Genomic DNA, 17,900 nt, shown 5'->3' on the forward strand with positions numbered 1-17,900 from the left:
TAATTTTTGACTTAGAGAGACCAGGTGAGTGAGGTGACTTCTTTTGTTGGACCAACTTCTGTTGGTGAGAGAGACAAGCTTTCACTTGGGACATGTGTCCAGCTCTGTTGGACAGAGATTAAAATTTAATTAAAATGCACAAAAAACAGCATTTAATGTTTCTGAAATTAGTTAAATAAAACTCCCTTATGTGCTGGATATGTAAGAAAAAAGTTTATCAAAACATATTTTGCCTTTAAAACGATCAGTTATTTAACAAATTACTTATTATATGTAAGTTAGCAAATTGAACTGGTTGTTTCTGGTCATTATACCCTTCAGGATTTTAGAACTAGTGGATCTCACCCTCTTATCTGATTTTTATTCAGAGACTGAAAGGAAAAAACAAGCTTTTCTGCTTTTTCAGCTCCCAATTGGTTTATTAACTTTGAATTGAACTAATCATTGACTGAACTAGTCGAATAAACTGAAATAAAGAAAATATTCTGTCTGCACTTGCAGAAGAGGCTGCTGATGTCATAAGCTGCTTTAGCATTTCAACAAACCCTGTTTCCAGGTGCTTATCCAGTGACTTCTAGCGGCTCAGTGGTTTGACTTTCTTTAAAATTTGGATGCAAAGATAAACTGCTTAATATTATTTTTTTAATTAATTTAGATTATTCTAATAGACTATAGTAAATTTTGGCTTTCATATTAAGTTGTCATAATTTCAAATTTAATTTTAAATATGTTTATTTTAATTTTTTTAAAACCCTGTAATTAATTCAATTGAAATATAATCCAATTTTTTTATTTTTAAAAATAATCTCTATTCATATTGGCTCCATATGAAAAGCCAAGTAAAACTGACTTTTCACGTCAATATACTATGATTTTAATGAAAAATTGGTTTAATAAGTAGTGAATACTGTTTAGTTAAATCCAGTACAGTTCAGTTTAATTTTGTAAAGTGTCATTCAAGTTACTTGTTCACAACGTACAGCAGTTAAAATAATAAAATGCATGAGCATGCTGGGCACAGTCCATTTTGTAGAATATTATGAGAATAGGCAATATCTCTAGTGGCTTTGTGTGCCAAGTTATAAACATCATTGTGCACATTATTTTAATTAGCGATGGTTAAAAGTTCATATTTCCGCTTCCTGTCCTAGACCCTAGCTATAAACTCTGAATTTTATTAAACATTACTGGTAGGCATCCTGATAAATAGATTTACATTTGTGTAAAGGTTTACTATGACATGCCCATTTACTTATAATTTCAGAGGGGAGAATTGCATTGAGAATATTAAAATTACATGGTTAAGCACCTTGCTCTACAAATGCCAATTGAGGTTGCAACCTCAACCTTGGTTGTGTTCCCTTGTGCATATGCGTTATGATATAGACTTTAATTATGTGATCTACTGCTGTTTTTAAAATACAATATATCATCTGTTTTTCTACCAGCTTAGCTGCAAGTGTATCATCTCGTTATAATTTGATATTTTTAAATAGTTACACTGTGGTAATTTCATTGTTACCGTGGTCCAGTATATTTATTTGCTGACATATTTTATATATTAATATTTATTATTTCTATGACTGTAGCACCTAGGGGCTAGATCTAAGGGGGACTTAGGTGTTTTCGCGCCTAACTTTTAGATACCCTGTTGCACAGTGGAATTCTCAACCCCAAGTTAGGCACCTAGGCTCTCCATACAAAGCACAGGGTGAGTCAGGCGTCTATAAAAGGGATTCACAGAAGCCAGCATGCTGAAGGAGGGGACATTTAAGCTAGTCAATGGGAAATGTTGTGGAGAGGCGTGTAGCCTAAGCTGCTTCCTTCAAAGGGCATTTTTAAATCAGCAGGTCTGGATGAGTTACATCCAAGAGTTTGAAAAGAACTGGTGGAGGAGCTTTCAGGACCATTAATGTTGATTTTCAGTAAGTCTTGGAACACTGGGGAAAGTTCCAGAAGAATGGAGGAAAGCTAATGTTAGTGTATTATATAGTAATGTAGTTAATGTATTTTAAAAGGGTAGATAGAATGACTTGAGTAATTATTGGCCTGACAGTTTGACATTGATCCCAGACAAGTTGATGGAGCAGCTAATACAAGACTCAATTAATAAGAAATTAAAGGGGAGAATGACATAAATAATGCAAATCAACATGGGTTTGTGGAAAATAAATCCTGTCAAACTAATTTGATATCTTTCTTGGATTAGAGTGCAAGTTTGGTTGAGAAATGTAATAGCATTGATGTAATATACCCAGGTATTTGACTTGATACTGTATGACATTTCGTTTTAAAAAAAACAAACAGAAAGATATAAAACTGACATGGCACACATTAAATGGATTAAAAGCTGTCTTACTGATAGATCTCAAAATGTAATTGTAAATGAGGAATCATCATCGCAAGGGTGTATTTCTATTTGTCAGATTTTTTTTGATAAAATGATTTTCAAGGAAAAAACCTGTCTAAAGATAGTTTTAATTAAGATCCATTAAACCTCAAAGATATCTCATCATGGAATAGGGATTATAAATTCTAATTCTATAGTGTGAGACAATATATTCATGTAATGTTTAAGAAAAGTTTTGTAAAGGAGTTCCAATAGTTCATGGATTAGGGACCCAATTTTATGTATAGATTATTTAGGTTACTCTTTCTTTCTACCCCATGGGACTCAGTGCTCAGTTTAGAAGATACCGTCAGAGATGCTTAGTTTTGCAGTTCTGAAACTGTGGATTTGTGTCTCCAGAGGTAACATGCTTGTTAACAACAAAAATGTTTTTAAATAAATAATGTATAAAGGTGAGAAATAACAGACCTCAGCTCTATTGTCCTGCAAATTTGTGTACACAGAATCAATCCCTTTCCTTTCTCTAAAAGTGCAAAGTTTCAAAAAGTTCAATGAATAGAAGATTGTTGGGAGCGGAATAGATCTGGACAAGGAGAAGACATCTGGAGATAAATGTGAGAAGTGAGGGACATATGCTTGTTTTGTTAAAATATTATATGTTTGCTGTTGAAGAATAATATCTGGAAGGCTTAACATTGTTGTTTTAGTTAAATAAAACAATTTAAATATCTGTCTCATGATGTTCTCCTTCTAATACAGCATGGCAAGAAAATCCCCCAAATATTAATGATTAACCTGTTGAATTGGAGACAGTTCACCTCCCAATGACTTCATAAATATCTGCTTCAATTACCTTTGGTAAATGAAATAACCAAACAATCATTCATTTCCTGATATAGCTGTAAAACTCATTTGAAAAGTTTTCAAAATAAATGACTGTTTAAAAATGTATAGTGTGTACCTTCTAAAAATGAAACTTACATCTGAGTTGTGAAGAGTACAGTATGTATTAAGGTTATAACAATCAACAAGAATCTACTTTTATGTAGAAAACCACAATTAAATAGAGTCTTCCTGACTAGTGATTTAAATCATTAAATCAATTTGATTTAAATCAAATCCACCCTAATGTCAAACCATGGGCAGTTTGATTCATGTGCTGTTCAAAAATTCCAGTTCTTTTAAAATGGGAAAGGTGCATTGTTCACCTCCTCCTTCCACCTGCACTCAGAACTGGCTGAACTGCTTATGCCCAAACTTAAAAAGAAAAGCGGGAAATTTCCATCCAAATGGTGAAATTTTCATCAAATTGAAGGACCAAAAGTGGGATTAGAATGGAAACTATATGCAACTTTAATTGCTGGAATTGTTGCAGCTACTACTGTAATCATAATTTTAGTAAGAAAATGGTTTAAAATTTAACTGCACATTGACTAGCCAAGTACAGTACATTTTAATTTCACAGTGTATCTTTAATACATCTCACAACACACAGCAGTTACAGCAATAATTTCAGTACAATTTTAATGATAGGTGGGAATATTGGTGGGAGGTGGGGAGGCAGGGCAGACAGCCTCAAGACTGATATTGAGTCTTTACTGTCTGTAAGCCATTCCAGGTGATAGTCATGATTCCTGAACGTGCTGTGTTGAGAAACATTGTGTACTAATTAGACAAAAAAAATGAACCTCAGGCGACTGACTGGCATGAGAATTATACAAAAATATCTCTGTCTTTGCTAACAACTCCTGTATGTGTGCTGCTTGTTGACTCTGAACTATCTTTGAATCAGCTCTGTTTTCACAGTGATCTAGTAGTACCAGCTGGATTCTCCTTGAACTACCCATGTTGCTTCATCACACCATACAAAACAAAACAACCCTTCTGCTGTATATAGTTCTTAGCGCTGTTAGTATGCTGTCCTCAACAGATTCTAAACCTGTACATAAGCAGTTAGCTGTTCATGGGGCCTGGCTGTTTTCTTGTGTCCCCTTGTTGAAACCAAAAGAGAGAACTGCTGCTTCTGTTAACAGTTGCATTAGAAGAAAGAGAAGAACTGGATGATACTCTGTGTCTCACCTAAGGTGACCAGACAGCAACTATGAATAATCGGGACATAGGTGTGGGGGTAATAGGAGCCTAGATAAGAAAAAGACCCAAAAATTGGGACTGTCCCTATAAAATCGGGACATCTGGTCACCCTAGTCTCACCTTCTGTTCCTCGTTGTTCTCCATTTAGATACTTCTTTAGAGAAAGATCCAGGGAGAGAGAGAAGTGAGAGAACCAGGAGACTAATCTGAGGAACTTTGAACCGTTGGGTATATTGAATGCTGTGGGTTGATCTTTCTTGTCTGGTATCATGCTGCTTTCATGTCTTCATGTACTCTGTAACTGCTGTAGACATGTCTGAGAGCAGAACTGTAAGTTCATGATCCCCAGAGTTATACTTTGCACTTCTGTAAAGTTTTTTGGGATCTGAGAGTTTTACAAATGTTAAGTTGAGCTTAACTCACAATAGATGAGGGAAGGAGATAAAATACAATTTCCTCTATTTACAAATGGGGAAATAGAGGTCCAAAGATCTTATGGAACTTACCCAAAGCCACACAGTTATTAAGTGGTAGAGCAGAGAAGAGAACACACATCTCTTGGCTCCTGTGCTTTCTTCACTAGGTGTTTATTCCTAAATTTTAAAATGTAGGACATTTTTCACTGGTAAGATTTCTCCCCGCCCACGGTTTTCTTGGATTCTCCATGTGCCTAATGCTCCGCTATCAATGGAGCTGAAGTCAATGGAGTTGCACTCATTTTATTTTTAACTTTTCTGGTTTTGCTGAGACATGAAGTGGATTTCAAAGCATTTGCCTCTTGTCTCTTTTCCCCACCTTTCTCACAAGAGCAGGATTAAGAAAATAGCAGTACAGAGGACAGTATATTGGATGGATGCGGTTTATAGCTCTTTGTTTATTATACATTGTCCCTCTTGCATTGTAGAGTGGCCCCACTTCACGCTCATTGAAGCTACGTTGGATGGATAATTACTGAAGCCGCTAGGAATTCTTCTAAACATATACAGTATATCTTTCCTCCTTCACCCCATGACTTTTGTATAATCTTTTTTTCCTGCTGGATTGCAGCATTGAAGGAGCTTCCTTTCACTTGTCCTTCTCTTGTACCAAGACTTGCATTACGTTATTAGAGGACTTCCCATGTTGTTCTCTTGCTCTTTGAGCAAGTTCTGATAGACCTTAAGATAAACATTAAGGACCCTAAGTATACTTTTACCTTAGCACCTAGGAGCCCCCAGTCATGGACCAGGATCCTATTCTGCTAGGTGCTGTACAAACTCACAACCAAACGACAGTCCCAGTTCCAGAGAGATTACAATAAAGTGATTACATCTTTGTGGTAGTAAGAAATTTTGAAACAAAACGTCATACTGAAAAATCCAAATGTTTCATTTTATTTGATGTGAAATGTTTTTAGTTTTTTCAGATTTTATTAGTTTTCTTTTCCCCAACTGAATCAATTAGCTGAAATTGGCACAACTTTGCATTTCCCCCCAAAATAAGTTGTGTGTGAAAAATTTTGACAAGCTCTGTTCTTGGGAATAAAATAAGACCAGTTGAACCTGCCTAAAACTGGATAGCTTGCACGAGGAGTACATGTACACACTGAGTGTGAGTGAGCTGCTGATCTAGTAAATGCTGATCAGAGGAGATAGTGTAAGAGGAGAGACTGGATGTGTAGTTGAGAGGAAGGCCTTTTCTACAACTCCAGTAGCTATACTTCCAAATTTAGGAAACATCTGAAGGATTCCTGGCGTTTGTAAGTGTACTTTGATTTGAGGCTTAATGTTTTCATGTTTCTTTTACATACATATTAATCTTTCTGTTTTATACAAGCTCTTCAACATGAATTGACCAGGGAAGACACACTTATAGCAATGACACAAAAAGATCATAAGTAAAAAAAAAAAACCAAAAAAAAACCCAGAGAGACAGAGAGATTCACATGGTTTTATCAGTAGTATCCAGTGCTGTATCGATTTCTTATTCTCTTAGGTCAAGTCTACACTATCGGCTAAATCAGCACCGCTTCAGTTGATTCTGTGGTGTCCGTTTAGCAGGTTTGGTCAAGACACGCTAAATTGATGGGAGAGCACTCTCCCATTGACATCTGTACTCCACCTCCCTGAGTGCTCTCCCTTGTAGGCACTGCTGTAAGTTGACCTAAGTTACGTCAACTTCAGTTACGTAACTTACGTAACTGAACTAGCATAACTTAGATCAACTTACAGCGTTAGTGTAGACCAGCCCTTAGAAATGTCAAAATCATTTATCCTTGAGTCACCCAATATTGATTATAAAATACCATGGCACCTGACGTACTTCAGTCTGTCAAATCAGTCAACAGTTACCTCTTTATAAGTGCTGATATTCATATAATGAGGATGTTTATCTTTAGAAAAAGTCTGTTTTTTATTTGCAGCCTCTAACTTTTGCACAGTCCTGAAGGCATTCTATGCAGAGTGTATTTATTAGGATACAGCCCAGAAATCACCCAAGTGAAATCATCAATGTCACACAATACTTTTCATTAGTGTAAGTGAAGAAAAATAAACTGACATTTTTATGAAAGAACTGAGATAGGTCAACTGCATTAAAATATATTTATTTTTAAAAAATTCAAATAGTCATCTGCTGTTTATACTATACCTCAGAGACAAGGGAAGCTTTTTTCCAAAGCCTGAGATGGGAAAATTTAAAAGCTAAGTCAAGGTGAAGATAAAATTGCCTTTCAGATTTTGTCTGCATGGGACTACCTCCAGGCTCTTTTTTTTTTTTTTTTTTAAACGACCAGCTTTCCAAACTGAAAGAAAGAGAATCAGCAATTATATGACTTTTCTCATTCATTTGTCCTAAAGAGCATTTCTAGTACTGTCAGTGAGTATTTTTGTAGAGTAAACATCATGCTGACTGCATGACTTTTTTTGAAATGGAAGTCTAGGGGCATTTGGACCATAATTATGAAGACACACCTGATTTGTGTGTGTGCATTTGAGGAGATTTAATATTCCAGGTTATAAGTAAGCAAATTACGCACGAAGTGAAGAAATGTATTGACAGTTTTTTCATACGGCATATGGTATGGTTCCTGCATTGCAAGGCATCTGGACAAGAAATTTCCTTATTTATGACAGAGGGAGCTGCATTTTAATTGGTTTCTATCAGTCTGCTATCCATGTCTACCAACATGCAAAATACTGTTACTTTTCTTTGTTTTGGTAAGTGGCTCTTTAACCAGAAGAGGGTGGGTAGGATGTTTCAGCAGTTAAATTACAGAAAGTTTTCTTTTTCCTTCTCAGTTCCACAACAAAGTCCAAATATAGCTGTTTAGCAAGCAATATTCCAAAACTGAATCTTCCCATTTACCTGGCTGCATTTAAATCAACACCCTAAATTTAGATTAGTGCGCAAGTATGCCATTTAAAAATATATATCTACAGAAGATGACCCTACTGTTGCACTGACATTTTAAAAAGAGAGAGAGAGCAAGCAGCAGCACTAATAGAAGTAGAAGAAAGACCGTTTATTCTTACCTGAATATCCCATTGTATCAATTCACATCAAAAGACAAAAGTAGCTGGAAGGAATAATATGCTCTATGGTCCTCTGAAAAATTCTGAATATTGATCTACTTTGTAAATCGATCCTAGGCACATTTATTAGGGATTGCAAACATTCAAAAAGTTTTTAATAGTGCTCATTTATAACACTGCAATGCTGCTTCACCTTCAGTGCTGTCCCATGGAGTGTGTTCCAGGGCACAGTGTAGCTGGGTTGCTTGTTCAGGAAGCCTCATATTATTTAAATTTTCATCTAAACGTTTTGCTCTATTCTTTCATCTCCATCTCCAGGGGAGAGAAATAGGAGGAGAAGATGTCAAGTGGCTTTCAGTTACATGCCTCAAAATGAAGATGAGCTGGAGTTAAAAGTTGGTGACATCATTGAAGTGATGGGAGAAGTAAGTAACTTTTATGTACTGTGTCGGTACACAGTCTTCATTTGCTTTGTACACGCTAACCTTTCTGAGGGTAATATGTTTTAAAACGATTCAAAAGAGTTTTTTTACTGTTCTTTTGTTTGTGTTATGTCAGTTCAGATTTTTTGCCCCTTATGATTCTGTTGTAATTTGATCTGCTTCAAAGCTTTACCTGCAGGAATATGTGCATACTCCACACCAAGTGGCATTTGAACACAGATCAGTTTCTAAGATTGGGCACCTGTCAAGGTCTTTTCCCCACTTTGAACTTTAGTGTCCAAAAAGTGGGGACCTGCGTGATCACTTTTAAGCTTAATTACTAGCTTAAATTTAGTACGCTGCCACCAGCCAAAATATAGTGTTTGGCACACTTCCTGTTCCCCCAAAAACCTTCCCTGGGGAACCCAAGACCCAACCCCCTGGGTTTAAAACAAGGAGAAATAAACCATTCCCCCTCCTTTCCCACCCCACCCCCAGACTTTCCCCTCCCTGGGTTACCTTGGGAAGCTATGCAGATCCAAACTCCTTGGATCTTAAAACAAAGAGGAATTAACCATTCCCTTCCTTTTTCCCCCCCACCAATCCCTGGTGAGTTTAGACTCAATCCCTTGGATTCCAAAACAAGGAAAAATCAATCCGATTCTTAAAAAGAAAGCTTTTAATTAAAGAAAGAAAAAAGTAAAAATTATCTCTGTAAAATCAGTATGGTAAATACTTACAGGGTATTCAGATTCATATAGACTAGAGGGACTTCCCCCTCCCCTAGCCTGAGATTCAAAGTTACAGCAAACAGAGGTAAAAATCCTTCCAGCAAAATACACATTTACAAGTTAAAGAAAACAAACATAAGACTAATCCGCCTTTCCTGGCTAGTACTTACTATTTTGAAACATGAGACACCGATTCAGAAAGATTGAAGAAAACCTAGGTGCACGTCTGGTCCCTCTTAGCACCAAGAGCGAACAACGAACAAAAAAAAACCACAGCACAAACAAAGACTTCCCTCCACCAAGATCTGAAAGTATCTTGTCCCCCCATTGGTCCTCTGGTCAGGTGTCAGCCAGGTTCACTGAGCTTCTTAACCCTTTACAGGTAAAAGAGACATTAATCCTTAACCATCTGTTTATGACAGCACCATTTACAAAAGTTTAGATACTTAGAACCAAAAGCTTAGAACCTGCAAGTGGTTCTGCATACGCAGATCTGCTTGTCGGATCTATTTTCTATAGTGTTCCGTCAATACACCTTCTGATCTTGCTTCATTGAAGCTGTTAGAAGTTATCCTCTTCATATAAATATCAGGACTGGGAACTAAAATACTAACCTGGAATCTTTGGAATGAATCAGGATATGCTCCGTCATTTAATTTTATTTATTGAGCATTAAAATGATCTATCTAAGGATTCAGTTTGATGAAAAGTCCAATAAAATGCAAGTTATCAACTGCTATGATTTATTTCCAGGGATTTTTTTCAGTGACTGAGCAGCTAACAAATCAGCATTTGTTATTCTGCTGAGGATATGGCCAGTTTTATTTCTCTTTTATCCATCACTTAAATAACCAACAATCCATTTCTTAAAAAAAAAAAAAAAAATTCATTGCAATCTGGTCAGGTCTTTGTTGCCTGTAAAAAGACTAAACTTGACATATCCAAATGTGAAGGGCTTAGTAATCACTGTTTCTTCTTTAACCTGAGTGCATACACTGCACATTGTCCTTCCCGGAACCAGACACCTCATGGCACCTAACTAACCTTATTTTGGCTGTGAGCAGAATTGTAATGTAGGATGTCAAGATTATAAGATATTGGCTAGGACATTTGGATGGCACTATTCACCCAATATTCTAATGAGTTCCAAGACTGAATTTAAGCTCTCCTTGCTGTGCAATTTGAAACATATTAGACCTTACATGGACATAGAAAACCTTCCTTGAATTGCCGCACTTAAAACTTGATAAATCTGTCTTCGAAGAACAAGGTGATGGAATAAAAAGCCCTCCCAACATAAACTAAATAGGCCATCCATGAGGAAGAACTGTCACCCTCCAATGAATCGTATAAGTAACTAATTTAATTGGGAGCCCTCTAAAGTTCAGCCAACAAACATATCCCTTGTTTCTTTTCACGCACATTTTAATAACTCCCTTTTTCTATAATCAGTACAGTTTTTCAAATCCAGATGAGATTGAAAATGTTCGTTACATGTGGAAGTTGTAGACATATGAAAATGAAACATTCCACTCCCTCATCCTCCACCCCATACACACCCATGCTCATAGTTAAGAGAATGTTTTTCAGAAGTAGATGTTTACATAATAATTAAAATATGTTCAATTAGTAATACACACATCTGGCATGGAATTCATAATTCTGGCTTGATTGGGGCTGCTGAAGGGAGTCTGAGTGTCTTGCAGATTCTCTGCTCTAGGAAAATGTATAGCTAAGGCAAGGTTCTATTGGGCAGACCTGGGGGAAGCACTGCTGGGATTTCTTTTACTGCTGCACTGAAGAGGTTTGCCAATGGCTAGCATGTGCTGTTGACCATAACACCTGTGGCAGCTGGCTAGAGAATAAGGGGACTAGAAGTAGATGAGCTGTTGCCCCTTCCTAATACTCACTTGTATCGGAGGGAAATATCCTACATTATCATTTGCCCAAATGTAGGATCTTCCTTACTTACTCCTCACTGCATTAGTGCAACACAGGGTGTTATCTTAGCCTTCCGACTGGGTTGATGGAAGAAAAAATTTATTCCGCAAAATCAAAATTCTTAAGATCACAGTGAGTATAACCACAGGGCATTTATTATAACCAGGGTTGTTTTTTAGAATGGTGATGTGGAATAGATTGTCAGTGTTCTGTTCTTGTCCCACTACCCTTCTGATTCATATAAAAGTACAGCAGGCTTTTCACCATTTCACAGGAATTTTATCTGCCACAGAAAGCTGCATCAGTAATTTACTGCTTGTCTTTCTGCATGTCAGTGTTACTGTGTACAAAGGCATAGCACTGCAGTGTGAACCATGGCACTTCTGACATTCCATAAATACCACTTTACTTAGTATAATGCATCTCTAAGCTATGAATGCCTAACCTGTGGAATTATTAAGAATATAAGCATCTCAGTTGTGCGAACCAGAAACATATTTCTGTAAAGTTTTACTTTATGATGTACCATAACATGTGCATTCAAACGATGAATGCACAAACCTATTATATGAATCATGCTTTGCAAAAAGTTCATTAATATTTAGTAGCACCAGCACAAAATTTATTTGCTCAGTCTAGACCATTGTGATTGAAGATGAAAACCTGAATTATAGTTTATTTGCTTGTTAAAAAAATATTTACCCTTCATAAATTTTGCAAGGTTAGGTCTATAGCTATCCTGACTTATTCCCAGTCCTGCCCTCACCCACCAAATCTTTTTTTAATCACAAGTATGAGGTATGATGCCATGCCTGTGAATTTTAGGCCTTGTCTACGCAATAAAGTTGCACTAATTTAACTAAGAGCTAGTCTACACTGGTACCATTTTATTGCTCAGATTAAAAAATTCTCATAACCATTTTATTGAGAAGCTTTGGTGCAAGAGCTTAAAATTTGGCTGTAGCGTCAGGGATGAGCCTTTTGCTGATCCTACAAGAATTCATCCACATATGATAAAGTTATAAACCTTTGAATACATTCTGTCTGTATAGGGTGACCAGATAGCAAATGTGAAAAATTGGGACGGGGGTGAGGGGTATTAGGTGCTTATATAAGGAAAAAGCCCCCCAAATCTGGACTGTCCCTATAAAATTGGGACATCTGGTCACCCTATGTCTGTACCAAGCCTGCTGAATGTAAGAGATATAGGGGTTGAGCAGGGCTTTTCCTAGTTGCTTTGGGCCACTGGGGAGTTGGGCACCAGAACTGAGAGCAGGGAGACGGCCTCTTTTGTGCTCTCAATACTCCCACCCTGCTGTCACACAGGTTGTGAGGATAAAGAGGAAGCAACCTGCCTTAAATGCAAAGTAGTAAGAAATGATGTGGGAAGAGAATGTCACAAGGTGGGAGAAGAAGCTCATAGTTGGAAGTGGGTTTGATAGGAGCAGACAGGGACAGGTGCTATTGGGGCAAAAGGGTCTATCAGCACTAAAGCACATACTCTCCACCATAACCTGAAATTGAACCCAGTAGTCCTGTGCTTCTACATTCATCTGTTGTCAGTAAATAGCTGTTAAACCCAAAAACAAAGTGTCTGATTCACCCTTATGTGGCTGGTCCACAGAGAGGATGACAATATTACTGCTATGAGATACTCTGTTAGCTCAAGTGGTAGAGAACTCTGCTGTGGATCTAAGGGTCTGAACCTGCAGATGGCCCAAGTTGAGGGGCAGTACTGTTTCAGATGATGAAACTTCTGTTTTTAATTTTTTTTAATTGAGTAATTACAGTGTTAAAAGCATACATTAAAAGAACATTAAGGTTGAAAATTTAAGCACTAAAAGTAGGAAATGCCACATTAAGGCTACTTGTGCAATCTTAATTCAGTCCCTTTGTGCAGTGACATTGGCCTTCAGTTACATGTTCACATACAGTTTTTTCCACAAGATCCCCTGCCTTACTCTGTGCACAGGATGGGGCTGTGTTTTGGCACTGAAGCTTGTAGATTTGTAGTTACTTCTGGGAGAATTCTGCACTACTATGCAATGCAGAATTTCATTTTTCTCTGCAGAATAGGTGCTGCAGAGCTGCTGTTTGCCACTAGGGGCTGCTGGACCCAGCAGAGTCCTGGTCTCTAGCTTGCAAATACAGGACGCTGCCAAGGAGAGGGGTGTGTGTGCGTGCACAGAGCTGGAGAGTTCCCAGCAGCTGCAGTTCCTGGAACACTCTGAAGAAAGAAGGCAGCATTCAGGAAACTGTACAAACCTAGGACCCAGCATCAGGCTGTTTCTCTCTCTGGGTCCCTGGGCTCTGGGAGTGTAGGAGGATGTGGGTGTCTGGGATAAGGGTCGCTGCTGCTGGGCTCAGGGGAGTAGGAGGATGTAGGTGTCCGAGGGAGGGAGGCTGCACCCTGGGTTCTGGGAGCCAGGGGTGTGGGTGTATTGAGACCAGAGAGGGAGAGTTTTCCCCCAAGATGTGCCCAGCTAGCACGTGTGACACACCCAGACTGAGGCACCCAACTAAAACATAACAGAGAAACTAGGTTGTCCTAGGGGTTTCTTTAACTTGCTACTGCTGGGGCAATCTTTTGTTGTCTGTATTGTTACAGACGTTGTTGCTGACAGGTATTTTGAAATAAATTACCAAAATAATTGAAACTGATGTGATTATATAGTGTTATTTTGACAAATAAAACGTGCAGAATTTTGTAGAATTTTAAAATACTGTAACTCCTCACTTAAAGTCATCCCGTTGTTTCGTTGTTACGTTGCTGATCAATTAGGGAACATACTCATTTAAAGTTGTGCAATGCTCTACCCTTATGTTGTTTGGCTGCCTGCTTTCTCCACAGCTGGCAGCCTCCCCCCCAGCGCTTCCCATCCACCCGCAGACGCTGCGGATCAGCGCTATGCCCCTCATCCCACCGCCTCCTGCCCACGGCAAACAGCTGGCTTGCCGTGTTTTAGAGACAGGAGGGAGAGGGGAGGAGCGAGGACTCGGCATACCTCCTCCCTCCCTCCCCTGCCTCCCGAACGCGGCAAGCCAGCTGATTGCCCCAGCAGGAGGGAAGGGGGAGGAGCGAGGACTTGGCACGCGGGCTCCCCCTCCCTCCCCTGCTTCATGAACGCAGCAAGCCAGCTGATTGCCGTGGGCAGAAGGGAGGGGGGAGGAGTGAGGACTCGGCGCACCTTCCCCCTCCCTCCCCTATGCGGCAATTGGGAGGGGAGAGTGGGGAGGAGCCAGGACGCAGCGAGTGAAGTAAAGCGGGAGGAGGTGGAGGAGAAGAAACGGGTCAAAGGTGGGGGCTTGGAGGAAGGAGTGGAGTGGGCTGGCTGAAGGTTGAACCCCCGCCTCTGGTGCTTGCAAAGTAGAGGAAGCTGCCCTGGAACCTAACCCCCCCCCATTTACATTAATTCTCATGGGGAAATTGGATTTGCTTAACATCGTTTCACTTAAAGTCGCATTTTTCAGGAACATAACTACAACATTAAGTGAGGAGTTATTGTACGTATGCAGAATTTTTTAATTTTTTGGCACAGAACTTCCCTAGGAGTGTGTAGTAAAGAAACTTGTCTAGAGGACCCCAGAGTTCCTGTGTGATACTATTCAAGTCACTTAACCAGACTTTTCACACTTTAATGCTAATTGTGTGTTCCTCATGTTCTGAGTGGCCAGTGTGAGACACCTGGGGCCAGATTTGCATAAATGCTGACTGTTCACAGCTGGAAATGAGGTGGATTAGACCTGTGCACTGAACATATAAAGTTCTATTAAAATGCTAAGTACTCTGAAAAGAACAGGCCTTTGATGTCTTAAATTGGACTTGCAAAAGTAGTGGACACTTTTGACTGTTTCGGCCTTAATTTCTGTGCTTCAGTTCCCCAGTTGTAAAATGGGGATTGTAACATCACATAATCTCATATGAGTGCTGTAGAGCTAAATTCATTAAAGTTTGTGAAGACATTGAGACTCTGTGAGAGGTTTCAGATAGCAGCCGAGTTAGTCTGTTTTAGCAAAAAGAACAAGAGTACTTGGCACCTTAGAAACTAACATATATATTTGAGCATAAGGTACAGCCCACTTCATCGGATGCATAGAATGGATCATACAGTAAGAAGATATTTATACATACATGAAAAGGTGGAAGTACCCATACCAATTGTAAGAGGCTAATTGATTAAGAGAAGCTATTATCAGCAGGGGAGAGAAACTTTAGACGTGATAATCAAGATGGCCCACTTCGGACAGTTGACACGAAGGTGTGAGGATACTTTACCATGGGGAAATAGATTCAATTAGTGTAATGACCGAGCCATCCCCAGTCTCTGTTCAAACCTAAGTTAATGGTATCTGACATCAGGAATCATATTTCTTAAAGTACCGCCTGGCCCACAGCATGGTAGCAGTCCAGCTGCCATCTATTCCAGACACTTTTGTGGCTGCAAGGGACCTTATTGCCATGACGGCATCGGCATTCCCTCAGTGACACGCCAAGACCCCAGTGCCTCTGCGCACAGCACCATCTCGGGGCAAGGCGGCCCTGATTCACCCGTCAGCACCATCGGTTGAGCTACGGCACCAATCCCGCTCTCAGCACCATTCCCACTGCCACTCGAAGTTCTGGCGCCAGTCATACTCGCAGCGCTGCTCCGGCTCCTGTCCCCGATCCCATTCGCAGCGCCATTCTGCCTGCCGGTCATTGTCAAGGAGCAGATCCCGGACTCGACGCCATTCCCAATGCCGGTCAACATCTCAGCACCAGTCCAGGTCCTGGCACTGCTCCCCAGCTTCATGGCACAGTTCCCCGTCACCTTGTCGATGTGCACCGGCGCAGATCCTCTTGGCACTGCCAACGCCTTCACACACCGCCTCTCACTCTTCGGGATTGGAAGCGGGGTCACAATTTTCAGACCGTTGCCATTCAAACCATAGCCACCTGGAGACAGACGGGGTCTTGGCAGGCATAATGCAGGGACCCACTCAGGGGCCCACTCAATTGCCATTCTGGACGCCATGGGTGTACCATCAGGCCCAAGGTGCTCCATCTAGGGCTTTCTGATCAGCCCCTTCTGAGCTGCAAGTGCCAGAGGCTACTGCCAGTTGGCCTGCCCCGAGGGGCATAGAGGCAGTGGCGACTTCTCTACCCGCCACAGGACCTCCCCCAATTCCTGGGCCGGTCCCTGAGGTAGGGGGCACAGAGCAGCAGGTCCTGGCACTGCAGGGGCCCTGGACGACCCTCTCCCACCTGTGGCCTCCTCTTCCTCCTCACCCGACAAGGTGGTGGCAGGTACTGCGGTCTCCAGTCCCCCTTCAGTAGACCTCCATGCCCACCAGGACCTCCTGCACAGGGTGGCATGAAACATGAACCTGCAGGTGGAGGAGGTGGTGGAGTTGGAGGAACCCGTGGTGAACATCCTGACTCCGGAAGCCCCGTCAAGGGTAGCTCTGCCCCTTATCCGGACCCCTGTGTCCATCCCCCCGACAGCCAAGAGGGTGGAGCGGAAGTACTTTGACCCCTCAGAGGGGTATTATCATCTGTTCACCCGCAGCCCTGTTTGCTTGTGGTTGCCTCTGTGAACGAAAAGGAATGGCATGGCCAGCAGGCTCCAGCACCCAAATCAAAGGACGCCAAGCACCTTGATTTGTTGAGATGCAAAGTATATTCTACAGGAGCCTTCAAGTCAGGAGCTCTGTGTCGTTATAGTTTTAACTCCTGGAACTCCTTGCTGAAGTTTAAGGAGCTGATGCCTCCTGAGTCCAGGGAGGCGTTTGGGGCTTTGGTTAACGAGAGCAAAACAGTGGCACAGACCTCTTTGTGGGCCTCGCTGGACGCTGTGGACTGAACTGCACGTACTTTGTCCTCGGGGATCGTGATGAGGCATGCCTCCTGGCTGCAAGCCTCTAGCCTGCCCCCGGAGCTTCAGCAAACACTGCAGGACCTCCCCTTTGACTGAGAGGGCCTGTTCTAGAAAAAGGCTGACTCAAGGTTACATAGCCTTAAGGACTCAAGGGCAACAATGAAGTCTCTGGGCAAGCACACACTGGCTACCCAGCGAAAACCCTGCAAGCCACAGCAGCACTCGTATCCTCCTCTGCTGAGCAGGATCTCTATAGGCGGCAGGGGCATAATGGCAGGAGGAAGCCCTCCAACCCCCCGCCAGGACAAGGCCAGGGCCTGACCAAACCTTCGTCAGGATCAAAACAGGTTTCTTAAGGGACGCTGGAGGACGGCATTCAGGACCTCATTCAAGAGCCTACCCCCCCTTTCTTGAATCATTTATCTCATTTTTACCATGCTTGGTCTCAGATAACTATGGACCGCTGGGTCCTCCACACAGTGGAAGCGGGATACTCTCTCCAATTTTCTTCCTTCACACCCTCCTTCCTGTCCCTCTTCAGGGACCCTTCTCATGAGCAACTCCTTATTCAGGAGGTTCAGGTGCTCCTTGCCATGGGGGCGATCAAGGAAGTTCCGAGGGAACTATGGGGCAGGGGGGTTTTACTCCCAATATTTCCTAATCCCCAAGGCAAAGGGGGCTTCGGCCCATTCTGGACCTGCATGGACTCAATGAGTTCATGGTAAAGTTGATGTTCCGCATGGTCTCCTTGGACACTATTATACCTTCCCTGGATCCTAGAGACTGGTTCGCCGCTCTCGACATGAAAGACGCGTATTTCCACATAGCAATTCATCTAGCGCACAGACGCTTCCTGTGCTTTGTGGTCAGCCATGAACACTACCAGTTCATGGCTCTTCCCTTCAGACTCTCCACAGCCCCCCCAAGTGTTCACCAAATGTATGTTGATCGTGGTTGCCTTCCTTCGATGACGGTGGGTGCAAGTGTACCCTTAC

General features: G+C 41.2%; 1 protein-coding gene across 2 annotated transcripts in view; it reads left to right on the forward strand.

The window, feature by feature from the left end:
- Positions 1 to 17,900, forward strand: part of SH3KBP1 (SH3 domain containing kinase binding protein 1) — a 244,669-nt gene that overhangs the window by 66,097 nt on the left and 160,672 nt on the right. For both annotated transcript variants that reach the window (XM_050936578.1, XM_050936579.1), the window contains exon 3: positions 8,272 to 8,378. In XM_050936578.1, the coding sequence (XP_050792535.1) occupies positions 8,272 to 8,378 (107 nt within the window). The remainder of the gene's footprint in view (positions 1 to 8,271; positions 8,379 to 17,900) is intronic.

This window comes from Gopherus flavomarginatus, chromosome 1, assembly GCF_025201925.1.
Source record: "Gopherus flavomarginatus isolate rGopFla2 chromosome 1, rGopFla2.mat.asm, whole genome shotgun sequence".
Lineage (NCBI taxonomy): Eukaryota > Metazoa > Chordata > Testudines > Testudinidae > Gopherus > Gopherus flavomarginatus.